Below are 23,050 nucleotides of genomic sequence, written 5' to 3'. Positions count from 1 at the left end.
AGGGAACCCTCTTGCACTGTTGGTGGGAATGTAAATTGATACATCCACTATGGAGAACAGTATGGAGGTTCCTTAGAAAACTAAAAATAGAATTACCATATCATCCAGCAATCCCACTACTGGGCATATACCCAGAGAAAACCATAATTCAAAAAGACACATGCGGGCTTCCCTGGTGGTGCAGTGGTTGAGAGTCTGCCTGCTGATGCAGGGGACATGGGTTCGTGCCCTGGTCCGGGAAGATCCCACATGCCATGGAGCGGCTAGGCCCATGAGCCATGGCCGCTGAGCCTGCGCATCCAGAGCCTATGCTCCGCAATGGGAGAGGCCACAACAGTGAGAGGCCCGCGTACCGCAAAAAATAAAAAAAATAAAAAGACACATGTACCCAATGTTCATTGCAGCAGTATTTACAATAGCCAGGTCATGGAAGCAACCTAAATGTCCATCGACAGATGAATGGATAAAGAAGTTGTGGTACATATATACAATGGAATATTACTCAGCCATAAAAAGGAATGAAATTGGGTCATTTGTAGAGACATGGGTGGATCTAGAGACTGTCATACAGAGTGAAGTAAGTCAGAAAGAGAAAAACAAATATTGTATATTAGTGCATACACGTGAAACCCAGAAAAATGGTACAGATGAACCGGTCTGCAGGGCAGAAATAGAGACACAGATGTAGAGAACAAACATACAGACACTAAGGGGGGAAAGTGGTGGGGGAGGGGTGGTGGTGTGATGAATTGGGAGACTGGGATTGACATATATACACTAATATGTATTAAATGGATAACTAATAAGAACCTGCTGTATAAAAAAATAAATACAATAAAATTCAAAAATTGAAAAAATAAAAGAAGTATTCTACCAACATAAATTAAGTTGATAACTGTACTATGGTCTATGGTCACATTAGAGAACATCTCTATTCTTAGGAAACACACACTGAAGTATTTAGAGACACATGACACGTGAAACTTACTGTTAAATTGTTCAGAAGGAAGTGTGTGTGTGTGGAGAGAGATAACTAAAAAAGGAAATGGAGTAAAATGTTAACAAGTGAACGTGAGTAACATGAGGGGAACTTGTTGTTTGTAATATTTTAATCTTTGCAATTTTTGGTAAATTTGGAATTATTTTCAAATAAAAACAAATTTTACAAATCTGTTTTTATTGGGCTTCCCTGGTGGCGCAGTGGTTGAGAGTTCGCCTGCCGATGCAGGGGACACAGGTTCGTGCCCCGGTCCAGGAGGGTCCCACATACCGCGGAGCGGCTGGGCCCGTGAGCCATGGCCGCTGAGCCTGCGAGTCCGGAGCCTGTGCTCCGCAACGGGAGAGGCCACAACAGTGAGAGGCCCGTGTATCGCAAAAAAAAAAAAAAAAAAAATCTGTAGTTCTATTAAAAACATGAAAGGAACCCCTAGCTTACATAAGCAAGACCTCTTGGGCTTGTTGACAAACAGTGATAACTCCTGGCCACCATGACTTCCTCTTCTCAATGCAGGCTGAGAGTTCGGCCAAGTGCATCTAATTACTCGTGGCCAGAGCTGCCAGAAACCTTTTGGTTCTACATCCTGTCACGGGTTGGTTTGGCTGACGTTAGTTCCATGATGCATCACACGTAAATGTAATCACAGCATTTTTTTTTTTTCCACTTATTCAACAAAATGCTTAGGACCTGCCAACTTCCAGGCCTACTCTGGGGACTGCATTCTTTCCCTGTTCATGAAACCAAGAAATTCAGGTATGATTCTGAATTCCTCCCTGTTTTGCACAAAAAAATTCAATCTGCTACCAATCAGAAGCAATGTTACCTCCTAAATGCCCCTCAAATCTGTCCACTTGCCTCCTTCCTTGTGGTGACTACCCCCTCGTCATCTCCCCTTGATCAGTCTTCAGTCTCCTAACTTGTCTGTCTCTGTTCTCACCTCCATGTTCACCCTGCAGCCAGAGTACTCTTTCTGAAAGGTAAATCTGATCACAGTGGGTGAGGCCCTAGGCTTGATGTACCACCCAGTCCCCTCCAGCAGTCCTCCAGTCCATCAGTCAGCATCAAGACCCAGCACACGCACGCAGATCAGAGAAATCCTCTCCCAAGAAAGGTAGGACTGCACTAGTGCACTGGGACCATCTCACTTCCCTCCAGCCTTCTACCCTCATCACTAGGGTGGACAGCAGACGTGGAAAACCAACCCTCACTCCCTTTCGAATTTCACAGCCTCTTCGCTTTCATCTGCCTTGAACCCACTGGACCCCGTCTCACTATGTCCCCTATATCTGTTTATGTCAGTCACCCCCAAATAATGCTCAGCATATCCCCTTGTCTATCCCCCCTCCTTCACTGCTACCCACATCCTGAAACACTTCCTTGGTGCCCTCTGGAATTCATAGCCTACCAACAACAGCAAAATCCCCCAGCTCCAATCTGTTCTCTTAAACAGAGAGGGTGCTGCCTTCACCCTCTTGAGCCTGTCAACCCAGGCTCTCCCCTGAGGACAGCGTGCACCGCAGCGCTGATGCGGTGCTGTGCCTTCTGCCCCCACGCTTCTCATATCACTGGGCCTGCAAGTGGGGGAGGATCCTCCTTGCTCCCCATTGCCACTTGCAGACCATGCTCTCTCCCTCCCCATAGAACTCCCAGGTTTGAATGTCATCAGATAATATATATCACCTGTGATCTCTATGGTGGCTGTCGCCCTTAAGTCATCTCCCTCACAGGCTGATGCTACTACACTCTCTGTCACTCTCTCCAATACTACTCTTGCATTAACCACTGGAAATTTTAATATATAAAAAAAAGATCCCTCCCACTCCCAGACATCTCAGTTCCCTGAACTTCTCTTCTCCAACAAGGTTGTCTTCCCCCTCTCTCCACCCTTCACCCCCATGCTCCTAACTCCACAGCAGGGTTTCTCAGCTTCAGCACTACTGACACTTATTGGGGGAGGAGGGCCTTCCTGTACCAACACCCAGCACTCTGGGAAAGTTTAGCGGCACAGCCAAACTCTACCCTCTAGAAGCCAGCACCATCCCTGCCCAATCCAGCACTGTGACAACCAACAATGTCTCTAGATGTTGCCAAACATCCCCAGGGCTGGGGAGCAGGGGATGAGAGGCCATTGCCCCCAGAAGAACCACTGCCCTAGGACTTTCCCTTTAGAATAACTGAAGCTCTTCCCTAATCTCAATGCCTAGCACCCAACTTTCTGATCACCACCTCCCTCTCCAGCTAACTCCCTCCAATACTCTACCCCCAACAATCTTTCAACTAAACCAGGACCTCCACCCACAGACTCGACCGCTCTTTCACTGTCCTCAGTCACCTCCTTATCCTGTTTCAACTCCATGGCAAATCACTATAATCACTCCCCTGCCCCACTGGGTTCCCTTGCCCTTCTCTTTCTTATTGCTTTCTTAACAAAACCAACTCCCCACTTGCTCCAGGCCTGCCCCCGTGCCACTGAATGTGGCTGGAGAAAAGCAGACCATGAGTGGGCTCACTTGAAATTATGACACTTCACACCATGAAACTATCATAGTACATCATCAAACCACACGTCCCATGTCCATTTTCTCTCCCAAATTACTATTTAATAGCTTCCTCTTCCTTCAGACCCCAACACATCCTCCCCAACCTCAATCTCAACTGCAGAGCGTGCTACCTAGTTCCCTCAAAATAAAAGCAGAGGGCTTCCCTGGTGGCGCAGTGGTTGAGAGTCCGTCTACCGATGCAGGGACACGGGTTCATGCCCTGGTCCGGGAAGATCCCACATGCCACGGAGCAGCTAGTCCCGTGAACCATGGCCGCTGAGCCTGCGCGTCCGGAGCCTGTGCTCCGCAACGGGACAGGCCACAACAGTGAGAGGCCCGCGTAACGCAAATAAATAAATTAATTAATTTTAAAAAAATAAAATAAAAGCAGAAGGGTCATAAGAGAACAACCACCTTCCCCAATCTACATTCCCACACTCCTTCTTCCTGCCTGCAAACCAGAGATGAACTGCCCTGGCTGCTCTCTAAAACCATGTATATGCCTCCATTTATATAACAGCTGGCATCTCCTATCCTCTACTCAGCAAGTACCATTCCAGCATTTCTCTCTCCTACATCAAGTTTTCACCATGTATTGGATCATTCTCATCAGGATATAAATGTGCTATTATTTCTTCCAACTTACAAAACAAAACAACACACACCTCCTCTTGCCCCACTTCCCCCGCCACGTATCTCCCTATTTGTTCCTCTTTGTGTCAAAACTCCTCAGAAGAGCTGTCCACACTCACCATCTCCAATTCCATTCCTCCTATTACCTCTTTTGTTTTTCTTAACATGCATGAATTTAGGTGTCCATTCTCCTATGAATGAACGTCTCTGTTATTTTATTTTTTTTACTTTCACGTAAGTGTTGCAAGGAATATCCATGTCCTTTGTGATTCTCTAGGGTACAAAGAGCTAAGAGTGGAGTTGCTAAAACTCACTCTTCAATCCACTGAAACTGGTCTTATCAGTGACCTCCTACATTCCTACGGTTGATTCTCAGTCCTTATCTAATTTGACATGTCAGCATCATTTGAACCTTACTTAATACATGAATTTCACTTGGCAAAGGTGAGGACAATTTAGGATTCCTTCTACCTCCCTGATTGTTCCTTCTCAGCCTCCTTTTCTGGTTCTTCCTCTTCTCTTCTCATCTACACTCATTCTCCTAGTGACCTCATACAGTGTCATAGCTTTGAATCCAGGGATATGTCAATGATTCTCAAATTTGAATATTCTGCAAAGACATTGGTCCTGAACTCCAGACTCACAGAGCCCACTTACTAAATGTCCCCACTCAGAAGTCTAACAGACACCTCAGACTCATCATGTTAAAAATGGGGCTCCTGGGACTTCCCTGGTGGTGCAGTGGTTAAGAATCCGCCTGCCAATGCAGGGGACACGGGTTCGAGCCTGGTCTGGGAAGATCCCACATGCCACGGAGCAACTAAGCCCGTGTGCCACAACTGCTGAGCTCACGTGCCACAACTACTGAGGACCGTGTGCCTAGAGCCCGTGCTCCACAACAAGAGAAGCCACCACAATGAGAAGTCCGCACACCACAACAAAGAGTAGACCCCACTCACCACCACTAGAGAAGCAACGAAGACCCAACACAGCCAAAAATATTTAAAAAATAATAAATTTATAAAAGAAAGAAAAAAGAAAATATTGGTGGAGATATTGAAAAGAAAAAAGATGAGATTGTTATCTGTGGATACAAAGCAATATATAAACAGATGTTAGACATTATTACTATCTAATAAGATATGTCAATGTGTTTTGTTGGACATGGTAAATATTAAAAAGTGGAATTGGACAGTGTTAGTGGCATAGTGTGACACCAGGAAAATCTTTTATCTGTAGGACATTGCTGTTCTTTTGGGAACTGAATCTCTGAACTTGTCCCTAACAGCTCCTAACATAAAGAGTTAAGTCTCTCTGACTGGACCAGCCGACTGGAAAACCAGTAGAATAAGGATTTCAATCCTTTTCCAAGCTGACTGTGATTATTGTTCCAGGTAATGGGTTTCAGGGGCCTTTTTTATTTAATCTATGATTACAGTTAGGCCTCCATAATAATCAACTTAATTCTACCATTATGTAAATCACCACCTCACAAAGATACCCTGGTGGAGAAAGAAGAAAGAGTCTGCAAAGCCAGAATTCTCAGAAAATGGAGTGCCTTGGTTAAATTAGTGTGCGATTTAATAAAATAAATTTTAGGGCTTCCCTGGTGGTGCAGTGGTTAAGAATCCGCCTGCCAATGCTGGGGACACGGGTTCGATCCCTGACCCGGCAAGATCCCACATGCCATGGAGCAACTAAGCCCGTGCGCCACAACTACTGAGGCTGTGTGCCACAACTACTGAGCCCGCGTGCCAAGAGCCCGTGCTCCACAACAAGAGAAGCCACCACAATGAGAAGCCCGCACACCGCAACGAAGAGTAGCCCCCGCTCGCCACAACTAGAGAAAGCCTGCGCACAGCAACGAAGACCCAATGCAGCCAAAAATAAATTAAATAAATAAATTTTAAAAAAATTAAAAAAATAAAATAAAATAAATTTTAAAATTCCTTTGATTCAAGCCTGAATTATATGTGACCTGCTTTGGCACCTTACTAGAGACCACTGCCAGGAGCACACAGTGCCTCAGGCTGCACACAAACAAACATCCATGCCTTCTCAGAGATGCTACAGCAAAGGGACTGAGCTGTGTGTGTAGGAAACCAGGCCACCCTGTGGAGACTGCCATTTTTTAAAAAATCACATGCTGACATCAATTTTGTTATCGTTTTCGCTTAATAATGAAGAAATGTAAGAAGCTGAAAGTTCGAGTTAGCTGAAACTTTAACAAATATTTATCCCAAGGTTGTAGAAGACATTTTAAGGCACTGTAATAATAATGTACAAGGAGTTCACCAAAGGCCCTCATTCACAAAAATAACTTAGGTCTAAATGGAAAAAATGACTTTGAATAATAGTAATGCTTCCATGAAAATTCTTTTTCTTTTTTATATTTTTATTGAGGTATAACACATATAATTTTTTTTTTTTAATTGAGGGAACAGGTGACCTTTTTTTTTTTTTAATTTATTTATTTTTGTTGTGTTGGGTCTTCGTTTCTGTGCGAGGGCTTTCTCTAGTTGTGGCAAGCGGGGGCCACTCTTCATAGCGGTGCGCAGGCCTCTCACTATCGTGGCCTTTTTGCGGAGCACAGGCTCCAGACGCGCAGGTTCAGCAGCTGTGGCTCACGGGCCCAGCCGCTCCGCGGCATGTGGGATCCTCCCAGACCAGGGCTCGAACCCGCATCCCCTGCATCAGCAGGCAGATTCTCAACCACTGCGCCACCAGGGAAGCCCCCTGACATATAATCTTATATTAGTTTCAGGTATACAACATAATGATTTGATATTTGTATACAATGCAAAATGGTCACCACAATAAGTCAAGCTCTGTCACCTTACATAGTTACAGAAAAGTCTTCTTTCTTGTGATGAGAACTTTTAAAGATCTACTCTCTTAGAAATTTTCAAATATACAACTTATTTTATCACTGAACGTTTGTACATTTTGACCCCCTTTATCCATTTTTACCAACCCCCCAACAAATAAAGAATTCTTTGGGAGGAGAATCTTATGTAATATGTACAAGTTTTACAGTGGCAATGATGACATTATTATTATTGTTTTCTTTTGGAGTACAGGAGTTGGAATTTGGCTACTTAAATTTATTTTTTTTTAAGTTGTTTCAAACTAGTTTATTTAGGGGTTCCATTTTCACTCCTCAATAGATTTTATGTATTTCTCATATGCTTCTTCACTCATTAGTTCATCTAGTTCTGAAGGGTTACTGAGTGTCATCTTGATCAGCCAACCATCTTCATAACAAGATTTGTTGACAAGTCCTGGATTTTCTGCTAGAGCTTCATTAATTTCAGTTACTTCTCCTGATAGAGGAGAATAGAGTTCACTAGCAGCTTTCACACTTTCCAAAGGACCAAATTCCTCTTGTTTGTTCAATTTTGTCCCAACTTCAGGCAGACTACAGTAAACAACATCTCCCAAAGCTTCCTGTGCAAAATTGCTGATTCCCACTGTTCCAACACCGTTTTCTGTTGTTACCCATTCATGTTTGTCTGTGAATTTACGACCCGACAGCAGAACGGGACCGGTGCGCAGCGCCCGGACGGCGCCCGCCCGTAGTCCCCAGGGCCGCGGCGGGCAGGGCGCGTTGGGCGCAGAGATGGCGCGCAGGCTGCAGACCGCGGCCCGCACGCTCCGCGCCACTCGCAGCGCCATGTTCGCAGGGGTGCAGAGGGTCTCCGCGCAGCATCTAGAGCACCCCCGGCTGGAGGGGCGGGGAGGGGGCGGCCCCGGGGCCCTACTTAAATTAATTTTAAGTTAAAAATAATTTTAGACTTAAACTAATTTTAGTCTACAAATAATTTTAGACTTATTCAGAATTCCTGAAAAGCTTTTCGTTTTGTGAATAGTTTCCCTTGCTGTGCCAAAACTTTTTAGATTGATGTAATCCCTTTGTTTATTTTGTTTTCATGAAAAGCCTTATCATTTTATTATCACTTTCTTTTTTTTTTTTTTTTTTGGCTGTGCAGCTTGTGGGATCTTAATCTTAGTTCCCTGACCAGGGATTGAACCCAGGCCCGCAGCAGTGAGAGAGCGGAGTCCTAACCACTAGACTGCCAGGAATTCCCATTATCACATTCTTATTAAAAACTTGAAATGTTATTTCCAAGTATTAAACAGACCTTACTCCTTGCATTATCAAGTCACATGAAACCAGCAGCAGGATAGGAAGAAAACTGTATAACACTACTATCTAATGAGCTATTCTACAATACTTTTGGATAATTTTAATTCAGTCTTTTATCAGCACATCTTTTAAGGCTGAAGAAAACTGGACTTTCTTCAGACTAGACTGTTGAGCACTACTACAAGCTTTTTAGACTATTCGTTCCTTTAAAAACTAGGAATTTCCCCTCCTTACAAGTTAAAACTCATGTCAAAAATTCAATTTTAGTTTCATCAATAATTGGCAGCATATCACACAGTTCTGGGAGGGATCACTGTATTTTTTCTAGAAGAAGAACCAATAGTAGTATCAGGTTTTCTGATTTGGCAGCCCACCATCCCAGTACATCAGTTCACTGATCAGGCCGCAAGTATTTACTGAGCACCTGCTACACGTGGGGCACTAAACCAGATACCAGGTTCCAACTGTGGTTGCAGCCACTTTGCTTCCTGTATCCCAGCTTGTGGCTGCATCAGCAGATTTTGTTTACTTCTTTCTACAAGTATCTTATTAGAAAGTCAATTCAACACTGTTCACTTAAGTTTTTTTTCAGCATAAAGTTAGCATCAAGGAGACAGAAGGATGAATTCTCCTACGTCATATTTTCATCCACGTATCCCAACATGAATTATAGGAATAGCACTTCAAGGGAGCATTATTTTCACAGGGAGATTAAAAGGAAGCTTTCACATCCTATCTTCTTTTGCCCAGTTTCCTAAAAGCTACCTGTCAATGCACGAGAGCACCCTGAGGCTCTGACAAACACTGTACCCGCTTCCCAAACAGTCCTGGAGGTCACTGCCAACCTGCAGAGTGACCGTCAGCACTTCTGCACCCTTGGCTTACAGTCTCCCTTGAAAGCATCCAGAATTTCCCATATGGTTTATCTACCACGCTCAACTAGGGAAAGAACAGAAGTGTGACTCCCTACAGGTTGTTGTTCAATTGACTTCGGGACAAAATTAGGACACGTTTTATCCCGCATGCAGGCTGCGCCCTTCTAATTACATGAATCTTACCTTCATAGACCATATTAAAGATGGAATTACACTAATGATAATCACATCCTATTCTCTCCTGTGCCCTAGAAAGGTTATTTTTTTCCTTTGCTAAAACTGAAGTGACATTTCTCCATTACCAACTCATTCATTCCTACTCATTTCCCCTTCCCTTCCTTGACAAATTGTTCACATGAGTCAATTAACCTCCTTCCATGTGGCTGCAGCTGAAGAAAACACGGCGGTTTTACTTCACCGTGTCTTCTAAGTTATCAATGAGTAGACAAGGCTTCCCGTCTCAGGGAAGCTAAGCACTAAACACAAACTTACATCTTTTCCCAGTACTCTGAGTTCAAACTGTGTCTCCTTGAAGTGAACCTTTGTAATCCGAGGCCTGAAAAGCAAAACAGATAGTGGGAAGTATTCAGTAGAAAAAGACTGGTTTATAGACTGCTGCTGGAATTGTAGAGAGTTCCCTGTACATCCTTCATTCTGGACATCTTCTTGAACAAAACTCCATTCTCACTCTCCTGGGCTTCTCCAATACATGCAGACAAGCTTGGAGTCCCCAGGCCCTGGTGGTGCTGCCTTCCCAGACACAGTGGAGTGCTATGGGCTCCCCTATCTCTCTCAGATCCTTCCCCATTTAGAGTTAGAACTCAGAGGAGTCCTGGGCCCACAGACTACCCTGGAATGGGTAGGAAATCCTACTACACACAGCTTCCATGGACAAGAGAGTCCAGAACCAAAATACCTGAAATTTACAGAGAAAAGATACACTGATATGCATTGGAAGAAAACTTATACCCAAGTTCACTGATTTACTTGTCAACCACTGGAAATGTACCTGTTTGCCTTTCCCCAACTCTTTCAATGACATACAAGTCCCATAAGCCGAATACATAGAGCGTACAACTTTAATACCAACTCTGCCCTCAAGTTAAACTTACCAGAAATACTTCCCCACTTGTTTTTTATTCTTGTAGACAACAACACCAACCGGGGTTAATCCTAAGAAATACTCAGATTTGTTTTCTCCCTACAAAAACAAACATATGTTTATAACCATAAATTTGTTCATGTAAAAACTCTTTCTCAAACTGTAACTAGCCATACACACATAATCTGTTGCATAAATACTAGATCTGGTTTTTGAAAGACATCAGCTTAGAAAGCTAGCTAAGCTATCATGGTAGCTAATGTGCTGCTCATTTTTTTCAAAGTTTTTAAGAAAATTTTTCTTAGTGCTTTCTAACTGGTCACCTCAGTTCATTAAGAGAACCTGGACTACCTACCAATCCAGCCACTGACTGATTCACCCCGTGTTGCTTCTACAGTGGTGTTCAACCCTGGTTGCACATTAACCAGGAATCCCTCATGCAGCTTAAAATGCTGATGCCTGGGTACCATCAAAACTGGTTCAATGAGAATCTGTAATGAAGGGGCCCAGGTATCAAAAACACATAAATGCTCCAGGTGATTCTCCTGAGCAGCCAAGAACTGACAACCACTGGCTGCTCTCAAGGGCCCCTTCCAAGGACTCATCTTGATCTTACTCTCTGATCGGGACAGTCATGAGTCCTGGTTCACCACCGCCCTCCCCAGAAACCTCAGGCAGCCACCTGCAGACATACACATGGATTTTCTGAGGTCTCCAGCATGCTGCTTCCTATTTCCATTTGTGACTTTAAGACTGCTCAAAAATTTTAAAATACGATCTCTTCTGCTAGGTGAAGACTGGAAACCCTTCATTTCCGGGCAATAACAAATCCCAATTAAGAAAGTGGGATCCTGGGCTTCCCTGGTGGCGCAGTGGTTGAGAGTCCACCTGCCGATTCAGGGGACGCGGGTTCATGCCCCGGTCCGGGAGGATCCCACGTGCCGCGGAGCGGCTGGGCCCGTGAGCCATGGCCGCTGAGCCTGCGCGTCCGGAGCCTGTGCTCCGCAACGGGAGAGGCCACAACAGTGAGAGGCCCCTGTACCGCAAAAAAAAAAAAAAAGAAAATGGGATTCTGAAATGAAAAGGTCACAGAGTGGATACCAAGAACACACAGAGAATTGTGTTTGTATCCATCTTTTTTCTACCCTAAGGTCAAATAACAGCCTGCAAAGTCAAATTCCCAAGGAACATAAGATAACTAATATATTTTCAAAAAATATCAGCTGTTGCCCACTTTCAGTTCTAAAAATTCGATTTTAAAGGAATGTATGGAAGATTCTAATGAATTCGGTTCATTTGCCATAAATTTCCACCTCCCACAAAAAAAATATTTTTGAATTAGAATAAACATTATACAAATGCAGAGGCATTTTGCAGAAGACTCTCTCTTTATACATTTCCTACAAAATATATTTTTTAAAAAACTGAAAACCTAACAAGATTAATGTGGCTAGAAGAAAAAAAATAATAATTACTCCACAAAGTTTTAGAAGTATTTTTAAAGGAAAGCAGTATGGAGCATTTAATGGTTTAATGAGATTAGACTGTAATTTATCAGGGAGCTACTACTTCTCCCAAATATGTAACTTTTATTGCCATATTAACAGTATAACCAGGGATGCTTCTAATTCTTTACAAATAATATGAGATGATTTGTTTTAGCAAACTCTGATGAGCAAAAGACATATTACAAAATGAATACATCAATGAGCTGTTTGCATTACAGTAAGTCTTATCAGGGTTTCTTAAAAATTGAGTTCCAAAAAAAACCCAACTGAGTTCCATAATCCAAATGACAAACATTCAATCTACGTATAATCTTTAGCAATTCATTTCGTGTAAAGAATAAGACAACTGGTCCATTTTCTCAAATAATCAGATTTGTCAATTGGTAACTAAACTCTCATAAAATCAAAGACAATGACATTCCAATCTCACTGGTGTAGAATAACCAGTTGGTAACCTTAGAGAAGTGGCTCAAAGTTGAAGATCTGGATCCTGAACACTCAGTACAGATTCAGTGTAAGTGCCCACTGATCATATTCCGTAAGTTTTCATCAGCCACTGAAGAAAAACTGCAAAAATTCTCCTATTTATGCAGTGGCAATAACTACAGTAGGCAGTAACCCTAATATTGACAGAACCTGCATATCCAACATAGAACCACCAACAGTTACACATATACTGTTGCCTAAAGTCTACTTTAGCAGGCAGGTGATTTTATGAATGTTTTTCAGCCATAAAATCTATTTTTTGGAAAATCCTCCTGTTTTCTGTCTAATATAATCAATTATAGACCAATTTAAAACTGTTTTGATGTTTAGCTAAGCCCTCTGGAGCTGTTATCCAGGTTGTGTTTTCAAGCCCAGTTAATTGTTTTTCTACACACGGAAATATAATCACAGACCTTTATGCAAAACTCATTAGGCTTTAATCCACGCACGAGATTCTTTGTGTTCAAAAACATCAGATGAAGAAGTATCATCTGCTCGCTAAACAACAGGACTGCTCCTTTCCTTTGGGAGTTCCAGTGACTTTTTAAGAAAATGTCATCAGCTTAAAATACTCTGTGTTAATTAAATGTTACTCACATAGACAGGATGGAGGTCAACACCGTACATCTCCAGGGATTTAGCAGTCCTCAAATAATTCAGCTCCGCTTCAGAAGGAGCCTGACCCCTACGCCCAGCATAAAAACAAAGAGCCTTACTTTACTGATAGCTACTACGCTCACAGGGAACAGAAGCCATTTTCACTATATTCGCTGGAAAAATAAATAATGCTTTGTGTTAATGCAAACATAAGCCTTTGTATTTCAAGAAGACTCTTGCCTTCGTGGTGACAAAATTTTAATACTCTGAGGTGATACTTGTAAGTTAATTTCATTTACCAAATCTAGTTTTGCTCATTATAGCTGATCTCAGTAGCCCCACATATATTAAAAAGTCTCAGTTTCAGAAACCCCCAAAGAGATTACTGAGCATATAAGCACTCAAATTAAAAAGCATACCCTTTACAGACAGTAAAACGTCTCTGTGTACCGGCAGCTCTCCACCGGGAGGGAAACGAAGGAGAGCAGTGTTGGAGGGAAGAAGAGAATGGGCCCTCACCACCCAACCGGGGCTCATCAGCATCTCCTGAGCACATGTGTAGTCCTTTAGAAACTGTAAAAGTACTTGTCACTTTCTTAATACAAAGTATAAAAATCTTCTCAAAATCTTCATTGGTGACAATATACAGAAAATAGCATTCATTCCTAAAGAGGGTAAGCATCTGCCAGGAATCTCCATGGATGACTGGAACTCTCTCTCTCTCTCTCTCTCTCTCTGTGTGTGTGTGTGTGTGTGTGTGTGTGTGTGTGTGTGTGTATGAGAGAGAGAGAGAGAGATTTTTAATGGTTAACAAAAGGAGTCACAAATTTTTAAAAATTAAGAAATCCTGCTTCGATGCAATCCCATGTTTCAGCCATGGTACTCTGGAAAGCCCAGCAATATAATACTTTTGAAATCGATAAAGAAGAATGTTTACCACAAATTAGACACAAGAAAGCTACCAAACCTTGATCAAGCTTTAGTCTTTTAGAAATAACAGTCACGCTGTCAACGCCATGCCATAAAACAGATAAGGTCCTTTATCAAAGCTCCCTGATAATTTCAAAACATAAGTGTACTTGGAAACTCCTAGCAGAATCAGTATTCTCAGGATGTGCCAAACACGGTGCCCTTTATAATGTTATAACAGGTACACTCTTAGCACCCACTTCAGTGAAACCTTAAAACGAAGGACTCTAGAACCAGGCTGGAGAGCATTCTGGGGCATGTTAACACAAGGTGGAAAGCCTAGTTTCTCTGACTGCAATTCAGCAACTGACTTCTGGTGCTACTCACTGAAACAGATCCTTTAGGCAAACATTTTTTGTTGACCAGATTAATTCTACACTTTTTTTCACCTTAACTGTAATACATCTGAAAGAAACCAAGCAAATTCAAAGGGGGATGTTACATAAGAGGCAATAAAGCAAAGTTAATCAGTATAGAGGATTTAACCAAAATAACTATAATTAAATTATAACTTCAATGCTGCAGGCCATTAATTGAAAATCCTACTAGTGGAGTGTGTTTATTTCTCAGAAGCGCATGTGGTGTTAACATAATACCCCTTGAGGCTCCACACTGGCATCATGATCTCCAGATTCATTGCTAGAGACTGAATAGGGCTTTGCTTGTAACTGTGAAGAACTTACATACTTAAGACAGAGCAAATCCAGAATACATTAAGGCTTTTGTGGTAATAACATATATTTATAGTTTAAAAAAAATAAATTTCACAAGGTACTGGTGACTGAAAAAAATAGAAGATTGCAAAATACAGTATGTACAGAATGATTTCATTGTAAAATCATACATACATAAATCTATATAAAATAAATTTTCTCTATGGGAAATCATGCATAGAGAGAGGTCTGAAAGGCCATTAACTAAAAATATGTTGACTTTAGGGACTGGGATTTACTCTCTCTTTTACACTTTTTTCCCTTTATACTTTTTAAATTGTCTGGGTTTCCTATGTGCATTTTAGTGTTATAAGCAGTAAAAAAAAAAAAACTTTGAAAAGAAAAAATGTTCAAGGCACAGATGAAGAATTTGTTAAGAAGCTTTTCTTAAGCCTGTCAATAGCATAAAATGATGGTTGATGGGCGATGTGACATAAAGTGGGATTCTTTTTCTTCCAGCTTTATTGAGATATAATTGACATATAACATTATATAAGTTAAAGGTGTACAACATGTTGATTTGATACATTTATATACTGCAAAACGGATCACCACTATAGCATAGCCAACACCTCCATCTCGTTACATAATGACCATTTGTTTTTTGTTGTGATAACATTTGAGATCTACTCTCTTAGCAACTTTCAAGTGTTATGGATAGACCTTGAGGGCATAATGCTTAGTGAAGTAAAACAGATAAAGACAAATTCTTGTATAATACCACCTGTATGTGGAATCTAAAAAAGCCAACCTCATAAAAACAGAGACTAGAATGGTGGTTACCAGGGCCTGGGAGGGTAGGGAATGGGGCGATGCGGTACGGGAAATGGAGAGATGTTGGTCAAAGAATATAAACTTATAGTTTCAAGATGAAGTTCTGGGGCCCTAATGTACAACATGTTGATTATTGTTAATAAAATGTGATTCTTACATTAGAGTTTTATGAATCCTTTCTATAGCTTCTTCAAGTTCTTCCTTCTGATCAGGAACAAACCGGTACTCTGACACATACCCCGCAGTATGCTTATACGGATCATAATCTCCAAGTTCCGCTAAAAAAGAAAGAAACTGTAATTTTTTTCCATTTTAGGAAAATATTCCTAAAAATACAGGAATAAAAGTATTCTTCTCATGCTTAAACATTTTCTTCAAATGCTTTATTAATAAATGTATATAAGATAATAACTAATTTTAGTTTAAAACAACTCTGATGAGAATATGTGGATAGTATAAACAAAATCTTATATTAAAAAGATAAAATTTTTGCTTTCTGCAAGACTATGATTATCATTTTCATTTAAGTTATTCTTACCAGTTTATATAAAGTAAAATGTTATAAACAGAATTTAAAGTACATATAATGGAAATGCTTGAGGTGAAAAACAACCATAACCTCTCTCAGACAATGACACCAAGAGATAAATCATGTGGTTCAAAACGTATTTGCCCCACATAATGGTCATGGAAATATAATACAATGCTGCACATAACCCCATTACAGTTTACACAAAGAAACTAGATGAAACCAGAGAGTTCACTATGTTATGCTTATAAAAATTCTCCCTACATTAATCCACCTTCCAAACCCAACCAGTTCCCCAGTTCATTTACACAACATTTTTCCTATAATATTTTTTCTAAGCTATTTCTGGTCTGCAAGAATCACACAGGCAAGGAACATGCTGTCTCATCAGCCCCATACCCTGCTTGATTCTTAGAAGGGCTCAGTAAATATAAGTGGAAACAGCCTCAGCTTCAGCCTCCAAAACGACAGTACAACCTGGAGCTGCCACCATGGCCACCACATGGATGGCAAGAGCTGACGGACAATGGGTGCGGACTGTGGGCCACGCTCTAAACTGGCGATGGACCTGCCCACGTGGAGTCATCACAACAGCCGCTTGGAAGCAGTGGGATCTCTGAGGCAGAGCGGCTCAGAGGGATCAATCAACTCAGGAGGAATGTAGAATAGAACCAATTTTCAGACCTTCCACGGAATGAAGAATCAGTGCTATTCCTGTGACTAAAACTCCATGCAACCTACTACAGGGATATGTAACTGGCTTCACTTTTACCCCTTCTGAAGGCACAGTGATTAAAACCTGAATTCTGACTAAATTCAATTTCTTTTTAGCAAAATGTCATTTGATAAGAAGAACTTTATAAACTTCCTTAAAAAGAAAAATTCAAACATTCTTCTCAAGAGCTCTGAAGCAAATTTGCTTAAGTGGAACCTACACTGGATGGCATACGCTCCCAGCTGAGCAGCGGTGTTGACAGGGCAGGGCAGCCGGCCCTGAAGGACATCTTGCTTCACCTGCAAGAAAAACTGATATCTAAAAGAGAAATGGAAAAGAGAGATTAATGATATCTTCCACTACCCTGACCTGTAGTTTCAGACCCTGAAACCCATCACCTTTCACGAAAATAAAGCCACTTTCTTCTCTTTTGTGAGGGGGCCGTTGTGTGAACAGGGACTGTTTACACACACTGCAGAGGCAATCAGGGTAGTGGCTAAAGAGTGCAGGCTCTCAAGTTAAACCAACTGGATTGCATCCCAGCTCCAGGACTCACGAGCTCTTGGCCTTGGGCAGCTGCTTCACATAACAGCCAGGCTCTTCAAAGGTAAAAGTGAGACCATGAAGTATCTACACCTCATCAGGTTGACGCGGAGGTTTCATACAAGCTAGTCTCACCATTCTCATCACTGCCACTGCCACTAACACTACAACATGTTCTCACTGGGATGAAAAAATTACAAGGACCCAGCCAATATGCTATGTGTTATCAGGGTCTAAAATCATGGATACAGGACAGAAAGGTCATTATAATGTAATTCCATCAATCCTCCCACTTATTAAGATGCTGCCCATTATCTGCGGCTTTGCTCATTCCACCTGCTAAAAGAAAACCTTGTATAATAATAGTGCTACTGGGCTTCCCTGGTGGCACAGTGGTTAAGAATCTGCCTGCCAATGTAGAGGACATAGGTTCAAGCCCTGGTCCAGGAGGATCCCACATGCCGTGGAGCAAATAAGCCTGTGTGCCACAACTACTGAGCCCATGAGCCACAAATACTGAGCGTGCGTGCCACAACTACTGAAGCCTGCGTGCTACAACTACTGAAGCCTGCGTGCTACAACTACTGAAGCCCATGCACCTAGAGCCCATGCTCCGCAACAGGAGAAGCCACCGCGATGAGAAGCCCGCACACCGCAACAAAGAGTAGCCTCCACTCACCACTACTAGAGAAAGCGCACGCACAGCAACGGAGACCCAACACAGCCACCATAAATAAATAAATGAATGAATGAATGAATAAATAAATAAATAATACTGCTACCCACTGTTCTAAACATTGTAAATATAGTAACTCATTCCAAGTATTTAACAGACAATAACTTATTTAAGACTTTAAAATGAGGTTAGCACTATTATTATCTCTTTTGCAGATGAAGAAGCTAACAGACACAAAGAGATGAAAAAATTTGTCCACGATCTCACAACTAGTTAAGTAGCATAGCTAGAACTGGAACCCAGGCAATGTGACCCTAGCACTCTCTTAATCAGGATGTTATGCAACCTTAGCTAGCTTTCCCCCACCCCTCCCATTCAGCCTTTCTGCCAGTGGGTGAAAGAGGTTTATGAACCAATACAATGAACCATCCATGCCGTCCTCAGCCGCCATCACTTATTCTCCCTCCCTCTCTCTCTCTCTCTCTCTCTCTCTCTCTCTCTCTCTCTCTCTCTCTCTCTCTCACACACACACACACACACACACACACACACACACACACACACACACACACACACACACACACACACACACACACACACACACACACACACACACACACACACACACACACACACACACACACACACACCCCAGGCTGTCTTTTGTGATTTCTCTTTCTTTGCAAGGTGACGCTTGCTGTCATTGGGAATGGCAGGAAAAAAAGCATAGGAAATTAATTGTAAAAATCAGCTGTGGTAAGTTTTTCTTCACCCAAGGCTCACAACCAAAGTTCTTAGTGAATTTTAGATGCTACTCTGATTATTTCTAGAAGACTGATAATCAACTTTGTGCCCACAGGCTTAAGTGAAAATCTGCCTAACACCTTGTGTTTCCCCACTACTCAGTTAGTAAATGTCACCACGGTTCTCCAGACACATAAGCAAGGGAAACCCAGGACAATGTGTAACCCCGCACCCACGTTCAATCACTAAACCTGTTTTTTGGAGTCTATACACTGTCTTCCATCTCCTAGTCCAGGTCACTAACCACTGGGTTTCTAAAACCTTCACTACCCTTGCCACTAGTCATACTTATCTCCCTTGCAAAAGACCCTTCCAAGAGGTAACTAGGATAATGTCACTCCCTTGATTTAAAAACAAACAAACAAAACTTAAGACACTTCCCTTTGCCTTCAGGACAAAGTTCAAGATCCCTAAGATAGCTTACAATACTTGCTTATTTCTTGAGCCAAATCTCTTGCCATTACCAATGGCTAACCCCACTCCTTAAGTTGCGTTCACTTTCCCAGCCCTACTAACTACTTTCCATTCCCTGAATGCTCATCTTAGATATCAAATCCAGTTTGTTATAACCATCTGGGTTCCTCTTGAAGAGGAGAAAAGCAGAGTAAAGTGACATTAGCAGAACTGAAATGCAAAAATATAGAGACATTTCCCCAGAATTACTACTGCTTGCTGGAAACTTGTTTTTAGCTTCACTCCCTTCCTCTATTGTTAACTTGGAATCTCTTTTCCTAAAGTGTATTTTTTTGAGTAAATGGGTCACAGAGGCACATTTGTCTTGCTCCATTAAGACTTTTATAACATTTGACTGAATAGTAAAATCTTTTGCCAAATAAAGAAACTGAGGGACCTAATCACATAAGACTTTGCTTCAGAAAGGGAAAGAGAACCAAGGAGATGATTTCTCCTTGCTTTTACAAAGACAGAGCTGAAACAGAGAAAGACAAGCCGGTACAAAGAAAAAGGAACCAGACCCCACTGGTGACTGTATTCCCAGTACCTAGGGTTTAGCGCACAGTAACTGCTCAGTAAATAGCTGTTGACTTGATGTAGATATATGAACAGATAGACAGATAGATGAAAATGGAAAAAAATGAACATTCTTTGTTGTCTCTGAGAAATTCATGAAGAAAAAAAAGGACATCTGTTCAAACCTCCCTGGGTAGCCTGCCTTTTAAAGATACTAGAGATCTTTAAGTCATTCCATTAAAAAAAATAATCCACTAAAATCAAAGGAGACAAGTAAACTATTTTTAACTAATAATTTTATTAATTTTTATCACAGCATCATATTAGTTTTGTATAAGACAAATCTATGATACAGTAAAATCATACTTTTACATGCTGAACATTTTATCTTATCTCAGCGCTTGTTTTTAACTATATATAACTTATTTTGTCCATTTATGGGACCTAGACTACAATTTTTTATTTAAATTACAGATTTAGAGTTCCTGAGTCTTTCCTTCTACATCATTCTGATTAAGGCTATGACTGCATGTGTGAGTCCTTGTTTATCTCTGGTTTTAACCCGAGAAATCCCAGTTTGCCTAGAACAGTTCTAGCTTAAGTCTGTTACACATTCCCCATTATTAATAACTCTCTTCATCATTCTCCCAAGTGTTAGGATTTGAACAATAAATTATATTGTAACCCTAGTTACATTGTACCCACATTGGGGGAAAAAATGTTGATTTAACATGATCCTATTAATAAGGAAGCTTTCCAGAACACACTCTGGTACAAAGCAGAGGCCGCATTACTGGCTATCTCTGTATGTAAATTACCATACTGGTGTACATGCACTGTGGCCCAAGCTAGATTATGAGCCCTGGGGGAGAAGCCCTCCATCTTGCACCCCATCCTCACTCATCACAACAGTACAACCAGTACAACACAAGAGAAGGGCCTGAAATACTGGCCTTGCCATTTTGTGTTTGTGTGATGTTCACAGAACAGAGCTGAATTGACACCCAGGATGTACAAGCTGATAAGGACCATAGGCAATTTAGCAAGTGTCAGAGATGAGAAGAACAAGCAAAGGAGATTTGCTTAAAGAAGAGATGCTGTTCTTTCCAGAGCCCAAACAGGAGGTTCTCCTGAGACTTCTGGGGCCCAAGACAGCCAGGAAGGCTCACAGCAACGAAGGCTGAAGTGTATCTTCCAATGACTTGAGACCCTGGTGAGGAAACTGAAAGATATGAGGACAAGTAGAAGTTTGATTTCTGGTGCCAAAAAAATGTGACACTGAGACATCTGGGAGGAGAGCACCTGCCTACAGGAAAGGCAGGACGGTTTTCTGCATCCAACAGAGAGGGATGCAGCCTGTGACAGGAGCCTAATCATTTTGGATGAAACTTAATGTGCAGGACAGAAGGAAATGTTTAAATAATAACATAGTACTGAACACTGTGGGGGAAATAGCATGTATGACTTAAGAAAAAGAAAAGCAGAAGAGAAAGCACCCCCTGACTCTCAAGAGAAAATGACAAAGACTGGGAATAACATTTTTTCAGTTTAAAACTGATGATAAACATACAGGAGCAAAGAGTAGCAGTATCACCTTGTATTTATATAGTCCTTTAAAGGTCACAATGTCTTTTGAATCCATACTGAAATGTGACCCACAGCTCAACTCAGATGTGTTGAGACCCATTAACCTCACTTAGAGAAGGAGACAGGGACACCGGAAGAGAATGTGTGACTAAAGGTCACTCAGCTCATAAAGAAGCTAAAACACACTAACCTTAACAAAGAGAAGGATATGGATTACCCAGTATAATAATAATAAATAATTGACGAGCTTAATGTCAATCCCCAACAAAGTACAATAAAATATTAAAAAACAAACACCTGTTTTCAGAAGCTAAAATGTATTCATCATGAACAAGTCATTTGGAATTAACATTATTCTCTTTTTAGAAAGAGTTAAAATTTCAGTGTCATCACACATAGGGTTGTCAGCAAAGCAACAGGCAGACTCACTCACTCAGACCCACTCACTCTCCGTCTTCTCTCTCTGGAGGACTGAAACCATAGCTCTCTTTTGGTCACTATAGAATCTCCTTGTCCTCAGTGCACTGGACAACAATGCTCCACACAGTATTGAAAGGAGGGTGAGTGAGTGAGTGAATTCTGTCTTTATGTACAAATTCAAGAAATGCAGGCTAGAGGGCAGTAGTAGGATACTCTGATTAATGGATTGACTTTAACCTGGAAGACCTATCCTCAGGGCTCCAAGTTGGTCTTTTCCTCCCTAATTTTTTAGTCAGTAATTTTAAAATATAAGATAATCATTATTTCTATTTTAACTACCCCTACCATCTACCGAACACTTCATTTTTGCATTATGGTAAGTACTTGGCATGTATTATCTTATATATTCCTCCATCATCTTTTATTTATTTATTTTTGGCTGCGTTGGGTCTTCGTTGCTGCGTGCAGGCTTTCCCTAGTTGCGGCGAGCAGGGGCTACTCTTCGTTGTAGTGCGCGGGCTTCTCATTGAGGTGCCTTCTCTTGTTGCGGAGCATGGGCTCTAGGTGCGCGGACTTCAGTAGTTGTGCCTCACGGGCTCTAGAGCACAGGCTCAGTAGTTGTAGCGCATGGGCTTAGCTGCTCCGAGGCATGTGGGATCTTCCCGGACCAGGGCTCAAACCCATGTCCCCTGCATTGGCTGGTGGATTCTTAACCAATGCACCACCTGGGAAGTCCCCCATCATCTTTCTGAAGAAATACTATAATGCCATTTTACAGATGAGAAAACTGAGACTTTAAAAGGTTATGTAATCTTCTCAAGATAACACAACCAGTGAGTGGCAGAGCAAGGCTGCAAACCCCAGCCTGTCTGCCTCCAAAGGCTGCCTTCTTAACGAATATGTGCATTATGCTTATCGAATCTGCAGAAGATAGCTACGCATGACATATAATACATGGAAGGCTGTCATAATATTTTGAATCAGAATTGAAAATAAGTTTAACAGATGTCATGAGGACACAAATTATTTTAAAAACTGATAAAGAGAAAAGAGATTAGATTTATTTCGTGAAAACCTAGTGCTGATGACAGAAGTTCCAGAGATCTTTTATTTCTTATTGAACTTCCAACTGCTTTGTGAAGCAGTAAGGTTTCCTCTCTTTAAAATGTTTAAGAAGAAAGAAGCTGGCTAACATCTCAGGAACTTTTTATAAAAATGGAGGGTAGGATATATGACCTCAGAGTCCCCCAACTTCATCTATTCAGAAAACATTTTAGAGCACATAGCAGGTACTCCCAGTTGAAGCAATTCTATTAACGTATATTTTTCATAGTCTGAAGCCTTATTTTTTAATGTATCCCATTCATCTAAAAAATTTTCCCCCTAGATACAATGTCCTTCTGGAATACGTCATCTAGCATGATAATTTATCTGCATGAGAAGATTCAATGCAGCATCACATATAA

The 23,050-nt window shown here is 41.4% G+C and overlaps 2 protein-coding genes across 9 annotated transcripts in view; both read right to left on the bottom strand.

The window, feature by feature from the left end:
- EPB41L4A (erythrocyte membrane protein band 4.1 like 4A) overlaps positions 1 to 23,050 on the bottom strand; it is a 257,679-nt gene that overhangs the window by 90,774 nt on the left and 143,855 nt on the right. For 6 of the 8 annotated variants that reach the window (XM_060143396.1, XM_060143392.1, XM_060143390.1 and 3 more), the window contains exons 6-10: positions 16,806 to 16,903; positions 15,499 to 15,619; positions 12,886 to 12,973; positions 10,305 to 10,393; positions 9,685 to 9,748 (exon numbers count right to left, since the gene is read on the bottom strand). In XM_060143396.1, the coding sequence (XP_059999379.1) occupies positions 9,685 to 9,748; positions 10,305 to 10,393; positions 12,886 to 12,973; positions 15,499 to 15,619; positions 16,806 to 16,903 (460 nt within the window). Of the gene's footprint in view, positions 1 to 9,684; positions 9,749 to 10,304; positions 10,394 to 12,885; positions 12,974 to 15,498; positions 15,636 to 16,805; positions 16,904 to 23,050 lie in introns of all 8 variants that reach the window. The other 2 variants (XM_060143398.1, XM_060143397.1) reach the window with 1 other exon arrangement.
- LOC132518179 (glycine cleavage system H protein, mitochondrial-like) lies at positions 7,290 to 7,902 on the bottom strand. Its single transcript, XM_060146192.1, has one exon. The coding sequence runs from the start codon at positions 7,843 to 7,845 to the stop codon at positions 7,324 to 7,326; it is 522 nt and encodes a 173-aa protein (XP_060002175.1). The 5' UTR covers positions 7,846 to 7,902; the 3' UTR covers positions 7,290 to 7,323.

Source organism: Lagenorhynchus albirostris, chromosome 3 (genome assembly GCF_949774975.1).
Source record: "Lagenorhynchus albirostris chromosome 3, mLagAlb1.1, whole genome shotgun sequence".
NCBI classification, from domain to species: domain Eukaryota; kingdom Metazoa; phylum Chordata; class Mammalia; order Artiodactyla; family Delphinidae; genus Lagenorhynchus; species Lagenorhynchus albirostris.
Note: the sequence above shows the minus strand (reverse complement) of the source record. Positions and strands in the feature narration are given on the sequence as shown.

Excerpts from the sequence above, each read along its gene's own strand:
- LOC132518179 (XM_060146192.1), bottom strand. The coding sequence starts at position 7,845 with ATGGCGCTGCGAGTGGCGCGGAGCGTGCGGGCCGCGGTCTGCAGCCTG.